This window comes from Athene noctua, chromosome 6 (assembly GCF_965140245.1).
Source record: "Athene noctua chromosome 6, bAthNoc1.hap1.1, whole genome shotgun sequence".
Lineage (NCBI taxonomy): Eukaryota > Metazoa > Chordata > Aves > Strigiformes > Strigidae > Athene > Athene noctua.
Window position 1 is genome coordinate 16,886,877 of NC_134042.1, and position 26,791 is coordinate 16,913,667.

The following is a 26,791-nucleotide window of genomic DNA, read 5'->3' on the forward strand; positions in this document are numbered from 1 at the left end:
TATTAAGGTTGGGGCCTCGATGGAGTTTTGGTTCCTATAGCCTAAATTTTAACTGATAACGTCAGCTACTGCTTAACTCTGCAAACACCTACTTTCAATAGGTGCTTCAACTCTAAACATCAAAAAATCCTATTTAAGCACTCTTAAAGTTCTATATCTACACATGCTTACTAGCACTTCAGTGTTTGTAGGTCAGGGAAGTGCAACTTCTACCCCACATCGAAGGTCAATGGAGATCCAGACACAAAACATTTCTTCTCTCTGTTATTCTTTCCTTTTCTCTGCTGGGCTGGATGATGATGCCTGCTGCTTTTTTTTTTTTTTTTCCCTCAAAGCAACAGTGACAATGATGATGATTCTGTGTTTTCACACAAGAGCTTGGCAGTTGTGACAGTCTTCCCAGGATGCCACAAAGTAAGGGACAGTCTCAAACATGATTAAGTCCATTAGGACTTCTTCCATCCTAACCAAGGGGAGTGCTGCCCTGATGTCATTTCATATTTCCAAGGTACTGGGGAGATGGACATAATTCCCTTCTGAAGGGCCTGAAATTCTTATTTCCCACCTCCCTAGAAAGTGTTATAAAGACCAGAGGAGAGGCTCGGGTGGGACATTTCTCGTCTTGTAGGTCTTCCAGGAGGGAAGGGAAAGAAAAATGGACTCACTATGTCAGAGAGAGGAAGAGTGGTTATGGCTATGATGCCTACTGGCTAGGGCATTTGCTAGCCAGAGCCTCGGCTTCCTCACCTCCCTCAGGATTGCTTCTGCATTTTGTGCCAAGCAGCTGTTACATGAAGTATCTAAACATCAGCATCCTGAGCCCAGGATGTCCCTTACCACCTGAGTGCAAACTAAATGCTTATGTACTTTCCTCTGGTCTCATTAATTTCTAATTCTTTCCTAAAGTTGTCTTTACAACAGGAGAGCTTGGGAGTATCCCCAAATCTCTTGTCTAGTGGCTGGAGTACTCTAAGCAGCTGTGGCTTTATGTGGGGTGGAGGGGTGGGAAAGGGTAATAGCAGGGCTTCGCTGCATTTCACACTTCTGGCCAGTTGCACCTGCTGAGATACCACACACGTGAATTATGTGATGTGACAGTGGCCATGCAACTGTGCACTACATATTTCCCTCTGCACTTAGATCAGAGCTGCGTCTGTCCCTGCCTCCTAGGAGATGTGAACCTCCTCAGGGTCCTGACTTCTGCTCCATGGGGCTGAAAATTCGTTATCGCAAAGCCTGGCCCTGCAGTGACCATGTATCTCTTTTGGACCCAGCAAGTATCATGTGGGAGCAAAGCCTGCTTATATTTTTGTGCTATTCACTGTTTTTTTAGGTGATACTGCCAGTAATAACTGCAGTGATGGGCATTTAGTTGTGGCAATGATATTTTGTTATGAGAATTCCCATCCACTGCCCACCAAACTGAGCCTGCAGGTGTCACATCACAAAGGCAAGTCAGCAGTTCCTCAGCAGTAAGAGCTTTGGATGGCTCTTGTGCACAGACAGGTTTAAAACCAGGGAAGGAAGGGGCTCACAGACCCCATTACTGGTCAACAGAGCCACTGATTCCTGAAGCATGGCTGGTACACAAATACAAAAGTAGATGTGATGCAGTGCATGGTCTTCTTAGGGAAGATTTCGGGAACTTCCCGTACTGACGCAGGCTGCATCTCCTCCTTGTACATACTGGCAGGGGAAATGGAAGACGTGAAACACCCAGGGTGGGAATTAGGACTGTGTTTTCATTTCCTCTTTCTTGTTTGTTATTTGGTCCTTCTCTAGTAAAAGAAAAAAAAAAAAAAAAGACAATAACAAAAAACTCAGCTGCACCTGGGTTTTTACATAAATGTTCTGCTGCACTTAAACTCGTTCACCTCCTGGCAACACTGTACTCCAGAAAATAGAGCACACTCTCTCTTTAAGAAAGACTGCTCCCTGCCCAGCTGTTGACTTGCCTGAAGGTGAGACCTCTGCTTAAATTCATGGCTCCAGCTGTCAAAAGCAAAGAAAAGCAGCTTTTCCTTGGCGGCTCTCTGCTTTGGGTAGAATTTGACATCTTCCTCAGTCAGCAGAATTTAATCAGCATCAAGTGCCCACAGCGCTCAGCTCCACCACCGCTGGGCTGGGGCTGGGGAGCCAGGTCTGCAGAGGGGGAGAGTCCTCAACACAGCAGGCACAAACAGACACAGACACAATCACCCATTTCTATAGGAAATCCAAGGCTTGTCACCATCTAGGCTGAGCCTCATTATACCCTTTGACTTAAAAATTGCTGTTATCGTGCAGTAACCTTACCCGGCTTAGGCTCTGCTGTGTCCTGAGCAGCTGAGAGCAGTAAATGGAGTGAGTTATTGACAGCTGACAATGCTACTGATTTCCAAAAGAAAGCCAGTAAAATGGGCTCAGGGATATGGTTTCCCAGATTTGAGTGAACAAGTAAAGCCAAGGGAGCAACTCCTGAGATTGCCATGCCTGCTTGTCTTCCTCCTCGGGAGGACAGTGCCTTCAGTTATTGTCACATGTAAACAAACTAAATGATCCAGCTCGTGTAGCAAAATTGTTAAGCCAAGCACCTAACCTATAAATCCCAGCATTTTATGCACTGACGAACTTCAAACGGTCGGGTCAGACTGGTGCATGCAGATGTAGGTACATGCAGATGTACATGCAGGTACATGCAGAGTATGGAGCTACCACAGCAGGAGGGCATTTGTTTGTCCCCAGCACTGCCACCTCCTTCCTGCAGCCAGGCCCCAAAGTCCCACAGAGATAAATACACTGGAGAGAGAGCAGGATAAGGTGGCAGCCGGGGAGGCGGTGGTGTGGCAGTTCCCCTTCCAGGTTTCAGCCCTGTGATGATGTGTGCTGAGGTTTGTGCTTTGTGCTGGCCGCTTCCCTCCTGCTGCGCTGTGCCATCGCTGGGGAGCCAGACCCTCATTTTGGGGGGCTCAGTCAGTGCAAGACGGCTGCTGTTACAGCAGGAGTGTGAACGGGGTGTTTTCTCAAGGAGACTTTGTGTTAGTGCTCACCAGTTTAAAATAACCTATTCACAGTAAATATTATCTGCTATGTGTTTTCAACACACAAACTCCAGACGTTCCTATACATGTAGTTCATTTCTAGCACCTGCAGCTGTTACCCATTTCCTGGCAATATCATCGTGCCCATTGAGGAGAGGAAGGATATGTTGGGTTGTTGGGTTTTTCTTAATGTTTACCTCTTCCACCTGTTTGATATTAGCCTGCATAATGGCACAGAGTTAAAGCAAAGGCGGGGGCTGCTGGAAGCAAACAGGAAATGAAGCAATACCCAAGGTAAGGAGGCAAGGGGCAGCAGGGCTCTGAGGAAACTATGGCATGGGGTATTAATTGGGGTATATTCACTTGCCTTGAAGCAGAGGGGTGATTTAGTTCTGGCCAGATCCGAGCTGGGTATCAGAGGGGTGGTAAAGCACTGACTGCCCCCAGCTAGAAAAGAAGAGGGGTGAGAAAGCAGGAGATGCTGTGAATAGAGGTGGGAGTGCAGGTAAAGGCTTGCTGCTTGGGGAGGGAGTGAGAGCTCGCAGGTGCATTGCAGCCCAGGAGCTTGACAGTGATCAATGTAGAGTTCAGGCTGTGAACTGTGTATGCTCGCAGCCTGTAGCCATGAATGTGGTGTGTTTTTCCCCCCTGTTCCTTTGTATTTGGGGAATGAACTTCATAAAACCTGCATTCATCCTTTTTGCTCAGCCACATGACAAACTTCTACTGAACTGTGTCCTGAAGGGGTGATGCAGCCACAATAACAAGATCCCTCCTGCTCCAGTCATTAAAAACACTGCATTTCTCATTTCCCAGCATGGGGGGAGGGGACCGAGAGCAGCCGAGGCAGCAAATCCCGCTGAGGATACTGTTACAATACGAAAGAGACCATTAGCCCAGTGCATTTACCTACAGAACTTATCAACAAATGTCCTACCAAAAGACACACTTTTAATCTTACCATAGTATCGCTTACCTTTCTCAACATTTACCTTCAAAAAAGCTGTTACTGATAAGCAAAATTAGTGTTTCTTTCCTTCTTAAAGCTCTCTATTTAAAACTTTGCAGTGCTGAAGGGCACAATGCTGATTGCTGATCTTGTAAAGCATCTGGAGTCTCTTCTTCTCAAATGATATCCCCCTTATATGAACAGCTAACTGAAGACATCTGTTGGATGTAATTATCTGAATGCTGCACGTTTGTTTTATATGTATTCTTTTCTATATTACTTGGGGATAATGTAGCTAATCATTTTTTTCTGACTGATATTATTTGTGAAGGTGGTTTTCTACTGTCAACCAACTTCAGTGAGTGGTCAGATATTGTTTGTCAAATTTCTAGTAAAATTTTGTTATTGATTAATGATGTAGATGTGTGTGTTCAATTATTTTAATAATACTTCACTGCCTCCTGTAACTAGAAGAGGTGAAATGCATGCTCATGTTCAGATCCTTAGCTTTCATTCCCCATAACGCAGTTTCATGGCAGGAGGTGAACTCTGTTACAAGCTTTACATCTGTACTGTAGGATTACCTGCTGTACAGCACTCTGCTGGTGGGAAATGGGCCAACTAATAATGTTGGATTAAAGAATGGATGGAAATGACCGAAACATATTTTCTTTTGGAGTCAGAAATATTTTGCTAGAAGTTCTAAAATTTTCATTAAGTTTTTTGACAGCAACTCACACCGACTATTTTATAAAGTACTAGGGAAAACAATTTCAGCAAATGTCTGCAGAAAGCCTTTCTCTACCAACTCCATTTTATCTGTTTTCTAAAAAAAGGCCCTATAGACTCTGACACAGCCAAGTTGCTGTGGCTTGCTAAAATACCAGTGTTAGCTGAACCCTGGTAACTGTACAAACACGTGCTTTTAGCTGGGGCAAACACAAGATAAATGACATTAACTTTTCTCTTGGGTATAAACTAACATATTTCACCTCTCAGGAGGAGATGTGATTGCAGGTCAGGCAGAGCAGCTCAGCTGATGTGCAGTAACTCGCTAACTGAGGTTAGCTTCAAGATGCATCTCAGCTTGGTGTCAAGCCCTGGTCCTTCACTCGTGCCTGACATGGTGAGCACAGAGAGAAAGCGTATTATTAGTGTTATTTAATTTGCATTACTGTGATACTTAAGAGCTCCGGTTTGGATTAGGACTCTGTTGTGCTAGGCACTGTATAAACACACATGAAAGCATGACACTGTCCTCAAGAGCTGTCTGCCTTATACAAACACACATGGGAGTCGGGTACGGTTTCACACTGAAGTTGGGCTTTGTCTTCCTTAGTGCCTTGTGCAGTGCCAAGCATGTTGTCAGCTCTTGCAAACCCTCCATATCTAACAGCCCACACCTCAGCCTGCTCTTTGCTGAACTGGTAACTTGGCAAGTTCTCGTGTTTGTGTAGCATGTAGTAGGTTACCCAAAAGGATACTTGAGGCCAAGCTGGGATAGACCATGTGAGTCTATTTTAAGGGCAGCTCCAAAAGGACCCCACGTACTGCAGTTTTGAGTGGAGAGAGCTTAATCTGGCTGAGTGTGGAAAACAAGCGCCTAGCACGTGGCAGCTCAGGGGTCGGGAGGAGACAGAGCTGAGCTGGCATGGGCAATGCTATAAGGCTTCTTAGGTCTGCTACGTGCTTGATCCATGCAGGATGACTGAGCAGCCTGAAGGGCAGCAGGGCTCATCACCCCATGGGAAGCATCTCCCCATCAACTCTGAGACAGGCTGTTAATAAACAATAACGAAATTGTCTTTGTATACCTCAGAGGTGGCAACTAAAGCAGGACCAGCAAGAAGCAGTTAGTTTACTCTGTGAGAAATGTTTATTCATTTTCCCCGTAGGCTGTTAATAGGACTTCTGGCTTTAGCAGAAGAAATCCCACCTTGTTGCCTAAAACTTGCTCAATAAAGATGAGTCATAAGCAATGTCTGTGTTTTGAAGTAGCAATCCTTCCTTCACCCTATGTAGGAATAGTGGGATGACTTCTGAAAAGGAACTAGATAAAAACCTGTTTGGATAATACCCTGTGTTCAGTGGCCTGTAGTGATAATCTCATAGTGGTGTGCATCCAAACGGTGCTCAGGATTTCTCATTTTCTAAAAGTAAGTAAAGAGCTCTCTAAGCAGTAGTCGTCTTCTAATTTCTCCTCTTCCTCTCAACATTAAAGATCTGACTACATTACTCCTTTAAAACTTATTTAGAAAAGCTACATCACTTTTTGTACATAGCCTGTAAGTTCAGTTGTGTTCAAGACCTTCTCTGCAGAGTGCCTTTCCTGGCACCAGTATGGCCACAGCATCATTTACACATATGTTGTGTGGATACATGGTGTGCTGTGTGCAACTGCAGCGTCTTGTGGGTTAAACAAGTGATGTGGGCAGACTGAGTCAGGGAAAGCATTTACCTATCAAAAGATGTAAGAATTCTCAAAACTGGTATAAACCTAATAAACAAGTCTCATCAGGTGTTCAAGGTGGTTTTGTTTTGTTCGGAAACAAGAATGCAATGCAGTCAAGGTGTTGTGGTCTGACTGATAAACCAGTTCTGGTCAAGATGGGGCACAAAACCTACACCATTTAGTTAACCTCAGAGTAGAAGTGAACATCTTGCCTTTGTTTTAATGTATTGCACTTTGGCTCACTCATATGATCAGTCACTCCCTATTAAAAATACACATTTTAACTCTTGTAGACAAAATGCATAAACATTTGACCCCTGGAAATATGATATACAGCTAAAGGCAGCCCTAGAAAAACCTGGAGTAAGCACATGAATTATAAATTCCCCCTATCTCACAGGACCAGCATAGTAGAAAAAAAGATAATCAGTTGTGTCTCTTGGTCTCCCTCTCCACCCTACTCCCCCATCTCCCTTGTGTTTCCCCTCCCTTTTGCTGTGGGACGTGCCAGCGCTTGTCTTGGCAAAACTCAGTCTTAGATCTTAAAACTGAAGGAAACTTCAGTGTGTTTGTGACTAGCTCAGCCTTTACCAGGCCTCCTCTCCTCCTGCCCCAGCCCACACCACGAGAAGCGTACGTGGTGTGCTCTGGGATGACACAAGAGAGGGGCACCCAGGCCCAGCACCACATGGCTGCCTTGCAAGCACATAGTCCATGCTGCCACAGATCAGGGCCCTGCAAGGGGAAGGGTGTGTAAATGTGTATGTCCCACAGGCAGATCATGGCAGACACCACCAGCCGGGGGGCAGTAAGAAGGCACTGCCATTCAGTCTGGTCTTGGTCTGTTTTCAGCGGGGAAGTCAGATCAACAAGTGCTGTGCTGGCAGATGTAGGGACCTGGGTCCTCTGTGTTCAGGGCAGGTCACATCAGTTGATGCCCGCCTGATTGCCACCCACCACCCTGCACTATGCCTCACCCAACAGTAGTTCGCTCTCCCTGTTCAGGCAACCTTTGGCATTTCTAGAATGGTTGCCTGCAAAATTTACCACAACCATCATCACCACTTCTGGCGGCAGTGATTTCCTGACAAAGAAACCCGGCCGTTAGGAGTTGCACAGCAGCTCATTTTCCCAAGAAACTACCAACCAGCAGTTCGGTGATAAAGCACCAATTCTCCTTCAGCCACACTCAGCCTGGTCTGGATTTCAACCAGGGACAATTGCCAGTACCTCACAGTGTCTTGTCCTGATCATTAAAAATTCAATCAACCCATGAATAAATACTCATGCTGTTCTTCATGCATATGCATCTATAAAGTCCATGCCAGGACTTCAGATGGAAAGGGTCTGACTGGGCCTTCCACATCATAAAACATTGTTAATAATTTGTGAAGCTCCATCCTAAGCTTGCTCTCTATTTTCTCCTTGTTAAATTTAATGGAAATTTTTTATATAAGCTTGTTCCCCTAGTCATTATTCTATACCATCTTGTTCTTGTGTTAAGGTCATGCTTTAGTTAGTTTAAATAATTACTTTTCTCTCCCTGTTGTTTTCTGCTCTGACATGTTTAAAAGCTCCTGTCCCTGCTTATCCATTCTTCTTGTTTGTTTTGTTGCCATATAAATCAGTTTCTTTTATGGTCTTCTGAGACAGACTCTTCATTTCTCTGATCATCCCTTGTTCTGGTCTATCTTCTCTGTAAATATGGGTGACAAGTGCATGTTGTTCTGCATGATACTGCCTTACAAATGGTGGTAATGCTTTTCTAATCAGCTAAAGCATCTTGTCTAATACATCCTGTGACTGTATTTACCTCTTCCACGGCTGTGTCATGCTGGTGGCTCAGTTACCCTGTAATGGATTACTACATTTTGATTTTCTTCACAACTGTTTCTTCCAAATGCTACATCCCTGTCTTTACAGCAGGAGTGTATGACCTTTAGCGCTGTGAATTTCTGAAGTCATCGGAATTTTTCCCAATATTCTACTCATTCTCTCTATTGATGAGACATCTCCTCTTCAGTAGATTTCATTAGCACACTATTATTAATATTACTATTATTAATTATTGTTACTTTAATGCCCCCATCAGCCCTGCTTAAGAGAAATGACAACAAAATCTCCTTAACTTTCATCTTATGGTGTCCTGGTGGGAACCTCATTCCTTAAGTTGTAACACAAAACTTCTGTTGCAACTCTTTTCCATCAATGGCAGAAGCTATGCATGCACCTTTGCCTGTATATTTCTGCTGGACGCTTTTCTCCAGTGCAAGAAAGGCAAGAAGAAAGCAGCCTTCTCAGCCACGCAGCAGAGAACTTGATATGATCACCCTTTGAGCACAGCTAAGAGCAGGATCCCTAGACATACTTGGCAAAGCAGCTGACATACCTATGGAGGGTGACAGAAAAGCATTTCTGCCACTTGCACATTCTTCCCAAATGTGCTTTCGGAACCACCGTGGTGGCATGTTTCACTGGGGTTCAGCAATACCTAGCTGTGCCCTTTACTTCAAGCACAGAAGAGGCTAGGAAAAAACCCCAACAGTCTCAAGTTTGTGTGGCAGTTCATCGTCTTCAGTCTGGTCAGCTCCATGGGGGAAGTCTCAGGGCTTTGAGTGCAGTGTTTCCAAACACTGAGAACAAACCCTAAGCATTTGTAAAAACCGCAGAGCGTACAGTTAATACACCCAGATGTGCTGTCAGCCCCACAGCACTGCATCGGAGTGGATGGAGTGTGTAAATCTTGGAAAGGTTAAAGCTGAGAGACCAGCGATATGCATAAAGACTTGTGTTCCTTCCAGGAGGAGGAGGGGGGTGAGGTGTTATCATTCTCCATTAATCACTTACATCTCCAACCTGCCTAAATCCTCTGAAAAGAACCAGCAAAGAAAACACCAGCTGCTGTAGCTCCTACTTTTTCCTCCGTACCCACCAGTCTCCCTCCCTCCTCCCTGCCTTCCCCAGACTGTGTTTATTTTTACTACTCGTGAATCAGCCAGGAACTTGCTCCCTGCAACAGGATCAGCTGAGAACAAGCTGCAGATTGAATGTTCCCTGAAATCCTGGGTTTGTTTTGTAGCTTACGACCGGCAGCTAAACAGTGGAGAAAAGGAGAGAAAGTGATACATGTCTTCTTCCTCACCCGGGGAGATGGGACTTTCATTCCGCAGAGAGCGGGACTTCCCCAACTTGCTCTTTGAATGCATGGCAGCTTTCACTAGAGATTTTGAGCATGCTTAGCTTATGAAAGTCACTTAAACTGTGAGTGCTTTGGGAAGGGAACCGTTGTTTTATATAGGCATGCCCAACTCCTACAGTCACCCACTGCACCACAAGCAGCACAACTGCTCTCCCTTCAAAGACAGCTGTTTCTTCTCACTTCGCTACAATGTAAGAACTGTCCTGTCCTGAATAGCAAAAAGATGTGCCTTCCAAGCTCAATTGTGCCCCAGCTGCCCCAGCTCTGGCATTAGTGCTATGGCTTGTACCAGGGGCAGACAAGCCCACGTTAGTGAAGTCACTGCCCTGCTTAGCAAAAACCATCCCGGGCAACAGCCACACCACAGGGGGTAGCAAAGAATGGCACCTGGGGACAGAGAAGTGACTGATGGGGAGGAGAGAGATGAGAGAGGGGAACAAAAGGGGAAAAATTGAAGGAAGAAACACACCCAAAAAAACCCTTATGTGGGAAAGCAGTAAAAGAAAAGGCAAAATCATTCCTGGGAGAACAAGCATCTTCCTCAGCTGGGGCAGGGTTGTCCCTGGTGCCTCTCTGAATGCGCACTGTCTAACCAGAGCACCCATGGGCACAAGACTTGGCCCAGGATAAATTCTTCTGCCACACTGCAGTCCTGGTCCCTAGGAGGAGCACGCTATTGATCCCCAAGCAGTGAGAATTTGGGGAACCAGTTTTGGAGTCCTGTACTCCACGGAGCAGGGAAATCCTCATTTAGAGCCACAGAAATGCCAGCTTTCTCCAGACTCTTGTGTTCAAAGAGCCCAAAGGCCACCCTGACTTTTGCCATCCGACAAATCACGTCATCTGATTTAAATCCAGGATTTCAATTTGTACGCCTTTGAAAGGCATGAAGTGCTACTCTTGTCGCCAAGCCAAATGAAAACGCACTCGGCTCATGGAGAGGGGCGCGTCCCCCGTGCAGTGCTCTGCCACAGCACGCACTGAGAAGCTGACTTGTCACTTCGGCACTGGCCTGGTGCAGAACTGCTAATCTCTTCCAGATTGAAGAGGCTGTTTGCTGCCAAGACTTCTCTGCCAAAAGATAACTTTATAATACTGACAATCAGGTGCCCTGTGATGATAAAATGCCTGTTGCTTGCCTCTGTATGAAGAGTTTCTTGCTGACAAGCTGCTTATTATGGCAAACCATTTGTGTTATGGAAAAAGCAGAGCCTTTTACCGAAAAGGAGCAAAAAAAAATCTTATCTTAGTCTAGAGGTGGAGAAAGTGCAATTAATTAATTTGTTTCTGAGTCTGACCTCTAGACATAATAGATTTTATAGCACAGCTATATATTGTAATTACAGGATAGAGCAAGCCTATACTGCAGCGTGTATTTGAGTGTGTAATGAGGAGTGAAAGATTGATGTTCAGTGTGGTCAGATGACTAATACACTTGTAACAACTGAACTGGTCGAGCGAGAGTAACAGGCACCTGAGATGATAGCATTTGATGTCTCACTGAATAATGATGTTTCCTATGTTGATTATCTTCCTCTCATCTGGTAATTAACTTGTCCTAACAGCACTGAGTGCAACACAGCATTCAAGACACCCGCTGCTCCATGTGTAGCTGGTGTCATGCCATTGCTCGTCCCTGTGGTCTTTATCCTCCCTCAAGAACACTATGGGATTTTCCCAGACTGCACACAGTAGGCACGGATATATAAACATGTATGAATGACAGATGATAGATGCCTTCTGAGAAACTTGCATTAACTTCAGTCTTGTCTGGGAAAAAAAGAAAGAAAAGATAGTGGTGAGAGAACATGATACCCTGATTGCAAAACTATATTAGGTAAGTCTTCAGTGTAAATGAAGCCACTTTCATCCTAGGATTCTTGGGAGGGTTTTTATGGTCTTGAACATATCTTTTTTGTGATGTTCTTCATGAAGACCTAAAGTACTCTTCCTCCAGTGGAGTTCTATGGAGTTCTAGCTCTTCTGCTGCATTCAGATGACGATTAAACACCACTGGGTCATTGTAAGGTTTAAGCATGACAGATGCCCTACATGTCTCACTGACTGAGTTCTATGCAAGATTTCACTGTGTGCTTGCACTTTAAGTCCTGGAAATTTTCCTGCATTTTACTGGCATGATAACCCAATCACAAATTGTCTGAAAAAAAACCCAAACCCAAACCAACAAGTGGGATTCTTAGGTGAATTTTCCTTTTTTTTTTTTTTTTTTTTTTAAAAAAAAAAGGGAGGGGGGGGGGAAGGTTAACAAAAGAAAGCCTTTTGACATCGAGGTTTCTAGCATGCTATTCTGTAAACCTAGTGCAATACTTGCATGCCATATCTTCAAGCAATGCCACTCCTGAACTTTAAAAGCTGTAGGACTCAGTTGTCACAGGTTTTTAAGGCTACAGGCGGTAACAAAGGAATTGCATTTATAATACCTGCATTGCTTCTGAGAACTTCCTTGGCAAGTTTGCATTTAAAGCTCCGTGAGCTTGATTGGCAATGGCTGGGTTACCTGCTACTGCAAGCAGGGATGACTCACCTGGGATTTCTATAGCCTGAGCACTAACAAAGAGCCTGTGACTTCCAATCTGCCTGGGGCTCCTGTCTGCTGCTCTGTGTGCCTTTGAAGACAACATGTATTCAGAAACAGAGAGGGGGAGGCAGAAATAAAGGGACAGGGATAGCAACAAACTCAGATTACAGTTTGGGTACCTGAGTTTCATGTTTCCGAGTGACTCCAGTCACAGCTACAATGCTGAGTTTAATCTGCTTTACAGAGCTACCTCCTGCAACCCTTAATCTTAGAAGATGTTTTTGAAATACAAGGCCAGTAAGTGAGGTATGATTTGGACATGGACTATCATGAGAGCCAAACTCCAGCATGGTAGCAAGGGGTGCTGCCTGAGTGTGTAGGCAGTAGAAGAGTAAAAGCACTCTGTGAGCTGATAAGAGTGGATTAAGGATTTGGCACTGAGCAAACCATTAGAGGAGAAGGACGTTTTTCAGAACAACAGAGTGAGGAATCTCTGCCAGTGCTGCTCCTGCCCTAGTGAACTGACCACTGCTGGAAATGGTTATCTCGGGATGGTGCTGAAAACCATCTACTAGGACAGATGAAATGTTTTAGGTGTTGTAAGAAGGCATGAGTGACTCTTGCTGACACTGATGCTCCAGAAGCGCTGCACATGGATCTCATTTTGTCTCTCACAGGAGGAAAAACCCAAACTAGTAATAGTTTTCAGACACCCTGCCAAGGGGTCCAGTCCGTTTATAGGGCAGAGTTGCCTTTGAGCCCTCGTTACCCCAGCCTCGAGTGCCTCTGCCTCCTCTCCCCCACTGCTGTCCACAGGCCAGGGTGGGCACACGAGGTGGAGGGCAGCCTGGGCAGTGTGGGCAGGCAGGTGGACAGCTCATGTAGAAAACAGTTTTGCTATGCTTAGATCCTGTAGGTTTTTCTTTCCCCCTATTGTTAAGTGGCATTGAGCACCAGCAAAACAGGAAACTGCTTCCTCCAGCTGCTGACCCAGAGATCCCAGGGCAGCTGCTGGCTGTGCAGAGTGGCCTCCCCACACCACCCCATTCCTAGAAAGTGTCTGGACATTTGGAGGAGTCTTAGAGGAGAGCAAGAAATACCAGTAAAGCCTGAATAAGCAGGTACACTTGGCAGCTCTTACAAGAAGGGAGTCATACTGAAAATATCTGGTGGTAATGGTCAAAACTGTCTCTGTTTTTCCAAAATTAGGGTTTATGGAAGTGAGAGCAATAGTGTCTAAGCCAACCACTGTCACCTCAGTCATCCGGCAGCTAACTTAATTGTCTCTTTGTTGTGCCACGTGGTTCTTGTATCAGACATCCTCACTTGAGCTGTGAAGAAACTATTGTTTTACAGGCACTGCGGCTTGTGTTGTGATCCTTAAATCTCAGAAGTCCAGCCAGGTCTCGCTTTGCTGGGCGGCCTCAGCAGAGGCAGGAAACAGTGCTGGTGAGGTGGTAGGTGACCCTTTTCTTCCTGAGGCAGCAACATCCCATGGTATCAAGAGAAAATACACTGCTTGGGTTTCTGTCCTTTTGAGGAGACTGCAAATGGAGGATAGCAAAGACCTTGTAGCTTCTTTTCTAATTACACATCCCCTGGTGTTCTCAGATAGAAAGGACAATGTTGTCCTCCCTGGTGACGTTCTGCTGACCTAGAATTCCCATTGACTTGTTTTGTTGTTTTGTGTTTGGTTTTTTGTTTGTTTTTTTTGTTTGGTTTTTGTTTTTTTTTTTTTTTTTAATATGGTGTGATATTCTTCATTCTGTCTCTTAAATACTTACATAGAAAAAAAATATCCTGTAACCTCACTGGGAACGTCTGGTGGAAATTTGTCACAACTGCATTTCTGTGTTTCTGAAAGTAGGACACATCGACGTGAAAGAAATGATGCTCGACCCAATCTCTGTCACCTCATTACTCTTGAGCTCCAACTTAATTACCTCCCTGATGCTTTGCACAGCTCTTAACCAGACATTCTGTGTCTGCTTAGAAATCTGCCATACCAAATGAAGTGATGACTATATACCCGCTTCCTGCTGGAGAGATGAGCTGTGAGGTTTGGTAAATATAATTTCAAGAGCACCCAGAAGGTACGTTGTATTGTACAGGCCTGATCCTGAACCACTGGAGTTCACAAATGACTTACAAAGACCCACTGAAACCACGCTGAAAGCTCATATCACAAAATTGGTTTAAAGATAATAGGAAAGTTTTAACCCCAGTGAATTTGTGGCTTATAGTTTACACCTCCAAAGACAGAGTTACGTTAGCAGCTCCCAAATTCTGACCTCCTGTATACCACTATGGCTGTCTTGATGCCAGTGGGATTGCAAGGAAGAAGAATTTGATGGTTTATTTTCAGAAAGTCTTTAAGTCCCTTGTATGAAAGTTCATACCCCAAAGTGGAGGGGACATGTCCGAACACCTTGCAAAACTTACTCCTGGTTCAAACATAGACCAAGGTCCTGCCATGTGAGTAGCCCTCTAACCCCTATTTTTATATGTAAGGTGTACACTGAAAATTAATTTCACATCCCTAAAAATATAAAGTACATTAGTTTTAAGGGTAACAAGTAATATGAGATATTACTGCCAAGATATTATAATTTTGGCCATGGAGAAGATAAACTGGGAGTTCAACCACAGTAGACGTCTCTGGGTTGTAAGGATATGAGGACATTCTGATGCAGTTTTGTTTGTTTCGATATGAGTGTCTCATCTATTTGGACTCAAAACCAATGCTATTGCTAAGACACTTCTAAAGACTCATTCTGGCATGTGGTACAGCGCTCTTGGCCGCAGAGTCTCTAGTTCAAGTCTGTGTGTACAGCACGGTGTCTCTTCCCCACCACGCTGCAGGCAGCTGCCGACCAAGAGCCGGAGAGGCTGCTGAGGGGAGAGGCAGCGGGGACTGGAGGGGACAGCTCAGCTGTGTCGCCTCACAGGTGCAGTCCTTCAGAACAGGCTGTTCTTACACTTCTCTCTGCTCTTCTCGCAACTGAAAGTTACTGGGACAAATGTACCTTCAAAACACAGTGTGGATGCCCATATTGCAACTCTTTTTTTATCTGACTGTTTTACTGCAGTGTTTTGCATTGGTTTTGGAGGTCTGTGAGACTGTTTTGTTTGCCCTATCCTTCAAAAGTAAACACATATGGTGACATGTTGCTTCTTCTCCCTAGGCCCTTCCTCATACCCTGGGAGTTAACTGAATTGCCTCTTTAATTTCACCGTTCTCAGAAGTCTGTCGTGCACTACAGCACTATTCATGGAGTCATTACATACGTGTCATTGCAGGGATGCACTCTCTCTGCTGCACCATCCCCAGGGTGAGCTGTACCACAGCGTTTCCCTAGAGAGCACACATGACACCATCAGTTGTACAGATGACCAATTCCACATCAGAGCTGCCTTTCTTCTGGCCTTTTTCCTCCGTTTTTTTTGTGAGATGGGGGCTTGTCACAAAACCATTTTGAGCATGTGTGAGACACTTAACAATACGGTAAACACACATCCCTTACATCCCTTATCTTCCCTGACAGAGAAGCTTTCTAAAATCTGGACGGTACTTCAAAACCATGAAGCCCTTTTCCAATAAACAATCTGTTGGTGTTTCACTCCAGATAGGCTTTGGTTTGCACTACAATAGTAATGTGGTACATTAGAGTTTTAAGAAATGTATCTACATCTATTTCCTGGTCTCCCGCACAAAATATAAATCACTGTTAACATTGCTATTACACAATGAAAGTCAGTGACTGTTGAACTCAAGGTTACAGTTAACCTATCTTTGAAACTAATTTTCTGTAAATAAAACATAATATTAAATAAAATGGAAGAAATTCACTAAGATGAACAGAAATGTTTAGGAAGGAGCTCAGGGTACATGAACTGGTTGCTAAGACATGACAGAATACCTCCTGTTTCTTGTGGAGAGGTTCTCTTTGGAAGTTGGCCTTGTCAGAGGGCTCAGCAGCTTTCTGTGGCATATCCTGGTCTCAGAAAGATCTTTTTAAAATGCCTTGTTTAGTTCTCCATCTGGATCTATAAGGTATTCAGAATCTTTCTCCTTTTCATGATTGCTGGCTGATCAGTCAAATAACACCGCTTTGTGCGTCTATACCTATCTTGTTCGACAGCTCTCTGATTTTGTCCCCTTGCATGTCCTTTACTTCTTGTCACAAGGGCCACTTATAAAGAAGGTTAAGGCCCAATCTTGGGACTGACATTCCCTTGTACCCATGTAACCTGCTAATTGCTTTGCTGGAAATCCACCTAGCACAAGAAAAAAAGAATAACTGTTCCTTGCTCTTGTTAAAACTTTTCTTCTTTACTTTCCTGGCACAGAGGTTGAGGATGTTTTGGTAGCTATTCCAGGGTTAACAGCCTTTCTGCCCAACCGGCCGCTGTTAAACGTTAGCTATCGAAGGCCTTTCCTTTGCCCATTAATCTCAGACCTGGTGAGGCCAGTAAGGCAGTGAGGTGTGCATCTCTGTTTTTGCAGTGCTAATGATAGACTTATAAAGTGTGTGTGTGTGGGGGGGTGTCGGAGGCTGTTACTGGGGTTTTGCTGTAACACTGAGCCTTTCCTGTGCATAGCTATACTTTGACGTTGTATACTTGAACTTACAGATCAAAGAGAATTTACCAGAATGATCCACTTGTGGATTGTGGGCCATTATCTGTTATTAACTCATCTTGAGCACTGTGGTGAGCAAACTGTAATTTACAGTATGTTATTACATTTCTGCTCACTGTGGTGTGCAGCAGCTAATGTGTGTGTGTGGTAGCCCATAACGAGAAGTAATCTTTTCTAGCTAATTCAAATAGATCTTTGCCAACCTCTACTAAGGTTGATCAAGAATTTAATTTACTTCTAATAATTTTGTTTTCCTGCTTCCTGCCCCTCCCACCACATTTAAGAGAGGAGAAGGTTTCACCTTCTCCATTTCTCTTCAGTACATGCTTGCTTCCAGGAAAGCTTGGAAGTGCAGCAACAACCTTCTCCGGTTCTCTGCCAGATTTCCTTCAGGATTTAATGATTCAGGTGGCTTCATTTGCTAGATTTTTGCCAAAAAAAAAGTAGTTCTCTACTGACACCATATAATAAAATTGAGCAAACAGGAGGGCTGGTAGGAGACTTATTTTTATTGCCTGGCTCTGGTCACATGACAGATCAGGTTACAAAACACTAATACCCCTGCCAACTCTCAGGATCCACCAATTCCTCTTGCTACTGTTTTAATCCAACCTGTCTTGTCTTTTTCTTTTTTTTTTTGCCTCCCCCCCCCTTTTTTTTTTTTTTCCGAGGGCAGGAGGTGAGGGGGAAGGCATTAGACTGGGGCAGGAGATAGAGTAAAAAGCAAGTATATCATGACTGGGAGTCTGGGAGTATCCCTTTAGCTCCTTCAGTGTTTGTTCAGCACTTTTTCGCCAGCTGAATAGCTTATTCCCTCTGAGTGTTGGCAGCTTTTGGCAAAAGTAAAGCAATGTCAGCATTCCCCTGTTCCATCTATTTTTTGGAAAAGAATCGTTAAAAATATTCCATTTTCACCTTGTTTGCAAGTTGTGATGAAGGCTTCTCCCCCAATTAAATTGTGACATTCTGGCTTGAAAAACAACTTCAAGATCAGGGAGATAAGCTAACACAGACACACACGCAAATCCTCCTTCTTTCTTACAGAAAGAAATTTAGCAGTTCAGTGGAGCCGCTTTTATTAGCAGTGAGACACATATATTTTCAGAAAAATTGCTGATAACAGATTTGAAAAATGTAAATTTTATGCAGCTCCCTGGAGTTCTTCACAGTGGTTTCCTCTTTGTCCCTTCTTCCAGCATAGAGCAGAAACAGAAGCCTTGGTGTTACAGGTTCCTGCAAGGAGACTACCCAGATAAGTAGATGCCTAATTCTTTTGTACAATCTCTGATGCCGTAGCTACACCGGTACTGACGCTCAGCTACATTAATGTGGGCACGACTATGTCCACAGCGTACCGAAGGCACACCTCTGCAACAGAGGTAACTCCTAAGAGTGGGTTGAGATTTTTGTGCAAAGGGGGAAAAAAACTCCATGGTGTTCATCCCACAGGCTTTTTGTTGTGTCAAAGGTATAGAGAATAACTACTCATCTTTCTCCACCTTTATAAAAGAAGAGCTGTGGTACAGGGAAGCTGGGAGACCGGTTCAAGGCAACACAAGACTTCCCTGGTGAATTCAAGTGTTAGAATTCAGGTGAGAGTTGTAGTCCCCGTGTTTCAGCTACGAGGCCACCCAGCTTCTCTTTTGGCAAGCATGAGTGGAAATGTACTTCTGCCTTCCAGTGTCTGTGACCATGATAATTTCCAAGAGGGAGTATACTGCAGTTATTTTAGCTTTTCCATTTCTGCTCTTCTTTCACAAGTTGCCTACAAAAATCTGCAACCCTATTGCATCGTCCTTGTTCAGAGCTCTCTTGAAAACACAACCCTACTCTGATTTCTGACAAAACAACTTCTTGTAATTAGGAGTTTGTTATGACTGCTCCTGCAGCCGGGCAGGGTTAGAGGAAGTAGGTGTCAGCAGTGAGTCCTTGCATCCACCTGTCTTCACTTGCTGTGAACACTGACTGTAAGCTTCTCGGGGCAGGGACCATCACTTTCTACAACCGTACAAGGCTTTGGCTTCTGACCACAGCACTGTTGATGTCCCCTTAGTATGGCCGTTTTCAGAAGACTTAAATAACATATATTCCGCGCTTCAGGTTTTTTGAGATTTTTAATGCTACGAGAAACAATGAAATTTGGGTTTTGGAAGTCTTTCTTCCTTAACTGCAAATAATACAAGTGCAAAACCATCAGGAGGCTAATACCATCCACAGTTAGGGACGGGCAGTGTTGGATCTCTACACTTCCTTTGACTCCAACATAATGGAGTTAATAAACTGATAGATTTTGATAAACCACGGCCGTGTTGTGATGACCTGCTGCTTGAGTATTAGTTTCCTTGTCCTTTAGGCAGTTTCATTTCTGTGTGTGCAATCACAGCACCCTCTACTGCCTCTCGCTTAACCTGCAAAAGGACGGCAAATGGTTGTGGACTCTGAAAGGGACTTTTGGAAGGACTAGACTCTGATTATGAAGTGTTGTTCTATATGTGAAACAACACCCCCACCGTGAGAATGAAAACGCGAGAAGGTGTTTCAGTTCTGTCTAGAATGGAGTCTTGAGCTCCTAAAAGAGATGCGTGAATTCCTCAGGGGCTCACGCACCTATCAGCCTGAGAGCAGTTCTGCCCTTTTATCTCTGCATAAGGCATTATGGTCTACTTTTCTTAGGTCCACAGAGGAAAAAGAAACCAATTTTCCTAGTGAGAACCATGAAAAGGTACTAGGTCAAATGCTACTTCTGCATGTTCCCAGAACAGCTAACGGAGGCCTGACATGAAAGTCCCGCCTTCCAGAACCAGCCCCCCAGGAGCCTGGCGAGCCCTCTCGCCCCCCAGGCGCTGGCTCCCTCTGGCTGTTCCTTGTACCAGTCTAAGGGTCTCCTGCATTTCGTCCCAAGGCGCCCTGCGCCCTCCAGGCCTTGGCGCTGCCCAGAGGCACGCACCCGCCGTTTCAGCGCTTCGCTGGAGGTGTCGGCCGGCTGCGGCGGGGCGCTGGGGCGGCTGCCGGCCCGCCCCGGCGCCTGGGGACGCCGCGGTGAGTCCCAACGCCCCCCCCGAAGGGCGGGGCAGCGGGGCCTCAGCCGGTTACCGCCGCCCGCGCCCGCCGCCGGTGAGGCGCCCAGGCCGAGTCCCACTGTCAGGCCGCCGCGCCGGGCCCGAGCCCCGGCCGGCGGGTTACGTGAGGCCGCAGGGACACGGCGGCGGGGGTGAGGCAGCCCCGGGCCCGCCGCCGCCTTCAGGCAGCCTCTGAGGAGCAGCCAAAGCGCCGGTGCCGCTCCTCCAGGCTGCGTACGCACCGGCTGTTTGCTAGGGGAGGACCCCGTTACCGGACGGCCGCGGCGGCGTGTGACGGGAGCGGGGGGAGGGGGTGGCGGTGTGTGTATAACGGCGGCGGCGCCCCGTGGGCGCGGCGCTTCCCGCGTCTGCAGCGGGCACCGGCCACTCCTCCCCGGGAGGGCGGGGCGGGCGGTGTCAGCGCGGGGCTGACGTGGCTTTCCCGCCGCGGGGCGGGGCCTCGCCGCCCCCCGCCCCCCGCCCTGCCCGCTGTGCCCGCGGCTCGGGGGCGGTGCCGGTGCCGCGCGCGCGCGCGGACCCGCCTCGCGCCGTGGGTGCGCGTGCGCTCCTCCTGCGCGCGGCGCTTCCGGGCGGGCGGCGCAGGATGGTGCTGCTGGAGAGCGAGCAGGTGGGGCACCGCCACCGGGCACCGGCACCGGGCACCGGCACCGGCACCGGGCAGGCGGCTGCCCACCGGCCGGACACCGGCCGCGCCATGCGCCGGCGGGAGGGCGGCCCCGCTCAGCCCCGCGGCGCGCCAGGCCCGCGCAGGGCCGCCCCCTGGCCTGCCTCTGCGGCGGAGGGGGGGCGGGCATGGTTGTGCCCGCCGGCCCGGGCGGGGAGCGGGGGCAGAAGCGGTGGGGCCGCGGGGGTTTAGGCCGCGTTTTCCGGAGTCGGAACCTCGGGCTGGGCCCTCCTTGGCTGGGCCCTCGTGTCCTCCAGCCTCAGCGTGGGGGAACCCGGGAGTTCTCCCTCTGTTGGCGCTTGTTCCCGCGGGACTGGGGGGCCCGGCCTGTCTAGGAGCCCGGCCGGAGCGGGGCGGGGGCTCCTCGCCGGGCCGCGCGGCGCCGGGCTGCCCAGGGAGAAGAAATAAACGCCTGTGTGGTGGCCTCCAGCCAAGGATAGGGTCTCTTTCTCTTGCAGTTCCTGACGGAGCTTACCAGACTCTTTCAGAAGTGCAGAACTTCGGGGAGCGTTTTCATAACGCTGAAGAAATGTAAGTTTTACGTCTGTTACTGCATTAGAGAGGTGTGCGTCTAAACCAAAGTTACTATTGTTAGCATGTATTTTAAAAGATACAGGGGTAGTTCGGAGTATCTGAAAAAAAGAACAGTACGGACAGATCAATCAGCTGCAGTACTAATTATCTTGAAGTAAAGCTGTGTTTCAAACTGCAGGGAATACTGGGACTTTCTAAGTATTAAACAATAATATGAAATCCTTAGATTTTCTATAAAAAGAGAATTATAGAGTTGCTTTTGTGCGTTTGTTTCTCTGGTTTCTGGCTAGCTGGTGCTACTTGAGAAGTCAAGTGTCCTGGTCTGCAGTTTGACATGCATTTAAAACATACTGCTGCTGAAGCATGTCAGGGCCGGGATGTGCCTGGCTGATGCCGTTCATGGAACACATCCTTCACGGGTTACAGAGAAAGGGGTCTGTGAACAATTTGGCATTAATGTCAGTTCAGGCGGCCTTAAATTCCAAGGTGCTTTATACAGATCTCCTCATGAACAATTTTTAACATATGTCAGGAGGCGTCTGGTGATTTTAGTGAAATATGAATAAACATTCTCTGTCTTTTAATACAGATGATGGCCGAACAAAGCCAGTCCCACGCAAAGGCCATGCAGAAAGTTTTGAACCAGCAGACAATAAGTGTCTTCTAAGGGCAACTGATGGAAAGAAGAAAATTAGCACAGTGGTAAGTGACAACTTTGGGTTAGAAGGATTAGTGGTCCTGCTTGTATCTTATTTAATGCTCATATTTTAGGCATTTGTCTTTACATGAATTTTGTGAGAACAACCCTCTTAATTCTAGAGAAACCGTATGGTGGCAAAATACACAGCTGAAGTTGGGATGCTGAAGTGTTACACTTAACCTGAAGTCTTAATGCTTACACTTGGCATTACAGACGAGACAGTTGTTTATGGTTTTGCTGTGTGTGCTGGACTTGGCTTCAGAATGGTTTTGGAGGACAGCAGAAGGTGACTCTGCCTGTTTTCAGCAACCTTTGCTGTTGTGTTTCGAGTCGGGTGCAATTGTTTGGAGGGAAGGGGGAAAGGAAGAAGGGTCCTGTACACCTACACTCAAACCTCAGGTGACAGAGGATGGAATCACTGAAGGTTCTTGCAACCCAGGAAAGAACTGAGTGTTCCCAGACCGAAATAATAGGAAAGGAATCCTTTTTTTCCTGGCAAGAACACGTGGGCCCGGATAGACTCTTCTGAGCCTTAATCTTGCTTAGCATACCAATTTTTTTCTCATTTACAGAGCTGTTTGTATTTCAGGGAATGTTAGCTAGAAGTTGAAAACCTGATGTGTGTTTACTTTGAATTAAGAAATAGAGAAAGGCTTTAGCTGACATTAGCTCTCCCCTGTGAGGAAAGCCAAGGAAAAATGATACTTTGCAAAACAGTTAAGAGAATCTGGGCTGCAGCAAGTAAATAAAACCTTCCTTAGAACGTCCTTACATTCTTCCCATTTGAAAACAGATTTGGGATGAATGGCCTCCAGAGGATTTTGTTAATCAAGTAAGAAGTGTTTTCAGTTTTCTGAATCGGTGAAGTCCTGTGATGTGTCAGTACACCTACCTACCGCTGAATGGGATGAGTCGGTCCAACTGCTGCTAAGACTAGGTGGTCACTGGTGGATAAACACATACTGATACTTGGTTTGTAATAAAGCCAGTGTTTTCTTGGTTAACGTCCAATATTACTTTTGTAGGTGAGCTCAAAAGAAGTAAATAAATTCCAGATGGTAAGTTTTTGTATGCCTTTTATCTTCCTTTTCTGTAGGTACTGGGGAGTGGTCAGTAGGAAGCACTGGACAGTTGTGAACAGGTTGATTAAGTGCTGAACCTCTACACAGATTAACTTTAGACTACCCATCTATCTGCTTTTGTTGGTTTTTTTTTTAAAAAAAACCCCTTTTGTATTTAACTTTCTGCATTGGTTTAGAAACAATAGTTTCCCGGTGTAGGGTGTAAGAGCACGAGTCTCTGAGAAAATTCAGATACCTGTTCATTAGCAATATGGAAAATGTTAACTCTAGTATATTGTCACTTCGGTATTTGGTTTTTTAATGGTTCCAATTGTTGTTTCAGGCATATTCAAATTTGCTGAGAGCTAACATGGATGGCTTGAAGAAAAAAGACAAGAAAAGCAAAAACAAGAAGAGTAAAGCAACACAGTGACGGAACAGTGTCCTGCCATCACTATAACAGACTTGACCCTTGCTCAAAGCAAAGTCCATTTCTTTTTGAGTTACCACTTGTCTTTGGCTTTCCTTCCAGCAGGATACTGGGATGTGATCAGGACTTTTGTTTAAACTGAGAGCAGAAGGTGCCTTCTGTGGATTGCTGTACAGCAGGAGTATTTACAGGGTTATAATGAAATAGCTTTACACTCAGCTGCCAACTAGTTTTGTACTTATACTGCTGTTTGTTTTGTATTATATGAGTGTAAAACCTGGGAGCAAAGCAAGACTGGAGCAGGAGTCTCAGTGATGGATGCCCAGTTTTATAGATAAGCCTCAGTAGTACTAGGGAAAGTGGGTGCCAACATACTACCAGGAACAGCAGCTTTCCTGTTTCTGTCTTATTTTGAGGGATGAGTCTACAGAGTGCAGTGCAGCTATCCCTCAGGCAGCCAGTAGCACAGTGCTTGAGCTCATGCAGAGTGAGGCAGCTGTGCCCTCGCTCCATGCTGACCCAGCTGTGCTCACCCTGGCTCAGGGTGGGGGGAGGGCAGGATAGGACTCCATGTTCCTTTCAGACATGGCTTGAAAGTGCTCATGTCACCTATGCTTTTTTTTTTTTTAGAGCTTCATCCTTCAGTATATTCAGGGATCTGAATTTTCCCATACTTCACATCTTAAAGTAGCTCCTTCATATGAGCAGGTGTAAAAGGTTTAATTGTTCCTATTAAATACAATGAGAAATGGAAGTGACTGATGTGACTTGTTTTGGTGAAGTGCTACAAGTGGTACAGTTATCTGTACCCCAATGCTGTAACTTTCACAGTTTTCAGGTTCTTGGGTTTGTCTTTCAAGTTACCTCTTTACATACATTTTAACTTTGCCTTCCTCTTTACTACAAGAAAGAGGCAGAAAAAGGAAGTAGGTATTTCTTAATGCAATAAGCCTGCAGTCTTAAATGCAAAGAAAGAGGAGTGCTGAAATGAAAGAGGAGTAAGCTGTTTAAATAGAAGGGATACCAGGTGGGGAGGAAGGGTAAACACCAGCACACATGCAGAAATCCCTAACATTTCTGCATATTCAGTATTTTAAGTAGGTGGATGTGAAATATAATGCATAGTTAACTGTGGCTGCTGTAACTCATCTTTAGACTGGCTCAGCTTCTCTCCTTGATAGGGTTGTATTAGTTTAGCTTCAAGAAGGTAGTTGTAAGACTCCCATAATTACTATGACTTTAACCTCATACTTACTCCAACAAGCCCTGTAAGGAAAGCCAGTTCCAAACTTTGGTTATGCCCCTGGCACACACAGGTTACTATTTTCTCCTGGAAGTCTCAGGGTTAGGTCTGAAACAAGTTTTTCCTGTATCAGGCCTTATTTCACCTCCCAGGAAGCTGCTGCTGGATTTGAATGCAGTACAGGCAGGATGAGATAGGCAGCCAAGCTTGCAACCACCCTCTCAGTTGAAATCTACCATCTTTTATACATAAATTAAAACAATGGATTTAAAAAAAAGCACAAACCACAAAAAACTTGTAATACATATTTCAAGAAGGCTCAGTAGCCAAACCTTTTATTAAATAAAAGCCCTTCAAAAAAGTTTAAAACAGTTTGGAGTTGAAGATAATTCATCCTCTAATCCTTGAACTGATTTTCTCATTTCAGTATTACTGTTGCATGTTGACATAAAATGTATTCTGAAACTGTACTTAAAAAAGTAGTTTTACACCTGCACAGCTGATAATCTCTTCTGTGGTTTAAGGGGCAAGAATTACATCATGATACATATCTGTGGCTGTAGTCAGACTTGCTCCTTAATTGCCTGTAAAACATTTATTTCTACTTTTTGACATAAATTTACAGTTTTATATTACACATGAAATTCAATCCGGACACATAAAAAGGCATTAAGTAGCCTGCCTTGCATTATTACAGCTTTTTGAAATTCCTTTTGACAACAGACTGTTGTGTGTTAGTAACAGCATCCCATAAAAGATGCTTTAAGCACTAGAACAAAACCTTGTACTCGTCTCGGTAACTGTACAGGATAAGAGCAGGAACCCTGCAGAGGGAAGGAAAAAAGAATTTTTAAGCTTTGAAACTGCAGGTTCAAAAGCTACAATACCTGTGGCAAATCTTAGCAATAAGCTAACAACAAAGATCCAGTAGAACAGCAGTGAGTTTTAGTTCTTTGGCTGTGACTGCAATTTTCCCCTTCGTTCTCTTTCCATTTATCCAGCCTGTTCAGTTTTCAGTCAGTGATCTGAAGGCATATGGCAAAGCAGTGTTCTGTGTGCAGGCATCAAATGGGAAAGGAAGACTGTCAGGGACTGCATTACATTCGCACCCAGCATTGCATGGAACATTACTTGTGTGCAGTAGTTGTTCCTCATAGCCTTGCAAGCCACAGGAACAAAACCATGTGTCACTTGCTATTTAGTTGCCTTAGTAGCTAGCCTGAAGCAATTTTGAGGTATCTCTACCAAAAAGGAATCAAAATAAATTTTTAGTCTCATTTAAAGTTTAAGTAGTATCTTCAAGCTGAACATGGGTTTAAAAAAAATGTATTATAAATGAAACCCACAACAAGACATAAATACCCAGGTCTCACTTAACTGTAGCAGAACATGCAACAGTTGAAAATCTGAGGCTTAAAACTAGATGTGCCCAGATTTATCTGTTGCCAGAATCCAACAAGGAGACTACCAGTTGAATATAAATGTTTTTATGTTTAGAAAACAGAAGCAGGCTTTACTGTACATGGGAGAGCATGCATCATGTTTGCTTAAAGCTGGGCACTGTCAGCTGTGCCAGATTCCCATCTAATTCCTTCAAAGCAGGAGGAATTAAATGTGCTTATGAGTTTTAAAAGGGAATCTGAGTCCCTCCCATGAGAAAAGAGGGTTACTACGTAGTAGAGTAACAGTATACCTGAATGTATGTAGTTGTTTGCTATTCAGTTTTATGAATGAAGCAGCAAGCAAGATAAAAGTGGGAATACATTTCAGAATTTCTTGTAAATTTTTCATTTTTATAAGCCTTTACATGGCCAAGAATTAGTATTTTACCACAAGTGAGGATTAGAAGATGACCAGTAAACTCCCATTGTACTCTAGGAACCATACACATTTCTGGAATATTTATTTTTTTCCTCAAGGAGAGGGAAAAGGGAGGATAAATTAAGAGGAGCTCATTTAGTAAAGTTTGAATGCAGAAATAACTAAGATGTTTTATGTACTTCTAAGAGCTTAACAAATTTACCTCTTTTCCATTTTGATACTGTAAATTTCATCACAAATTGCTTGTAAGTATGAAGATCTCTGTTTTGGCCATCGTGACATCAGTTGTCTCACAGTAGCATCAAAGGCTTGTCTATCTCCATCAAACTAAGAAAAAAAAAAGACAAGAAGCTATGATACAGTTTTACACTATGGTACAGTCTTACACTGACACACAGAAGGAAATACTTCTGATAGGATTCAGTCTTCTGAACATTGTGCAATGGCAGTGCTCCTT

General features: G+C 45.0%; 2 protein-coding genes and 1 non-coding gene across 4 annotated transcripts in view; 1 reads left to right on the forward strand and 2 right to left on the reverse strand.

Annotated features, from left to right (window-relative positions):
* Nucleotides 1-388: 388 nt before the first annotated feature.
* On the reverse strand, nucleotides 389-506 carry LOC141962243 (U6atac minor spliceosomal RNA). Its single transcript, XR_012633901.1, has one exon. It is a non-coding gene; the product is annotated as a U6atac minor spliceosomal RNA (small nuclear RNA).
* Nucleotides 507-20,387: 19,881 nt separating this feature from the next.
* On the forward strand, nucleotides 20,388-24,697 carry SRP14 (signal recognition particle 14). The gene is made up of 5 exons (XM_074909774.1): nucleotides 20,388-20,488; nucleotides 21,004-21,076; nucleotides 21,669-21,781; nucleotides 22,805-22,837; nucleotides 23,184-24,697. The coding sequence occupies exons 1-5, from the start codon at nucleotides 20,465-20,467 to the stop codon at nucleotides 23,271-23,273; spliced, it is 333 nt and encodes a 110-aa protein (XP_074765875.1). The 5' UTR covers nucleotides 20,388-20,464; the 3' UTR covers nucleotides 23,274-24,697.
* Nucleotides 24,698-24,816: 119 nt separating this feature from the next.
* Nucleotides 24,817-26,791, reverse strand: part of EIF2AK4 (eukaryotic translation initiation factor 2 alpha kinase 4) — a 42,090-nt gene continuing 40,115 nt past the window's right edge. For both annotated transcript variants that reach the window (XM_074909771.1, XM_074909772.1), the window contains exons 38-39: nucleotides 26,537-26,661; nucleotides 24,817-25,337 (exon numbers count right to left, since the gene is read on the reverse strand). In XM_074909771.1, coding sequence (XP_074765872.1) covers nucleotides 25,283-25,337; nucleotides 26,537-26,661 — 180 coding nt within the window. In that variant the 3' untranslated portion in view covers nucleotides 24,817-25,282. The remainder of the gene's footprint in view (nucleotides 25,338-26,536; nucleotides 26,662-26,791) is intronic.

Coding starts and splice junctions, on each gene's coding strand:
- SRP14 (XM_074909774.1), top strand. CDS start 20,465: ATGGTGCTGCTGGAGAGCGAGCAG. Junction 20,489..21,003: donor TGCTGCTGGAGAGCGAGCAG/GTGGGGCACCGC, acceptor TTTCTCTTGCAG/TTCCTGACGGAGCTTACCAG. Junction 22,838..23,183: donor AAGTAAATAAATTCCAGATG/GTAAGTTTTTGT, acceptor TTGTTGTTTCAG/GCATATTCAAATTTGCTGAG.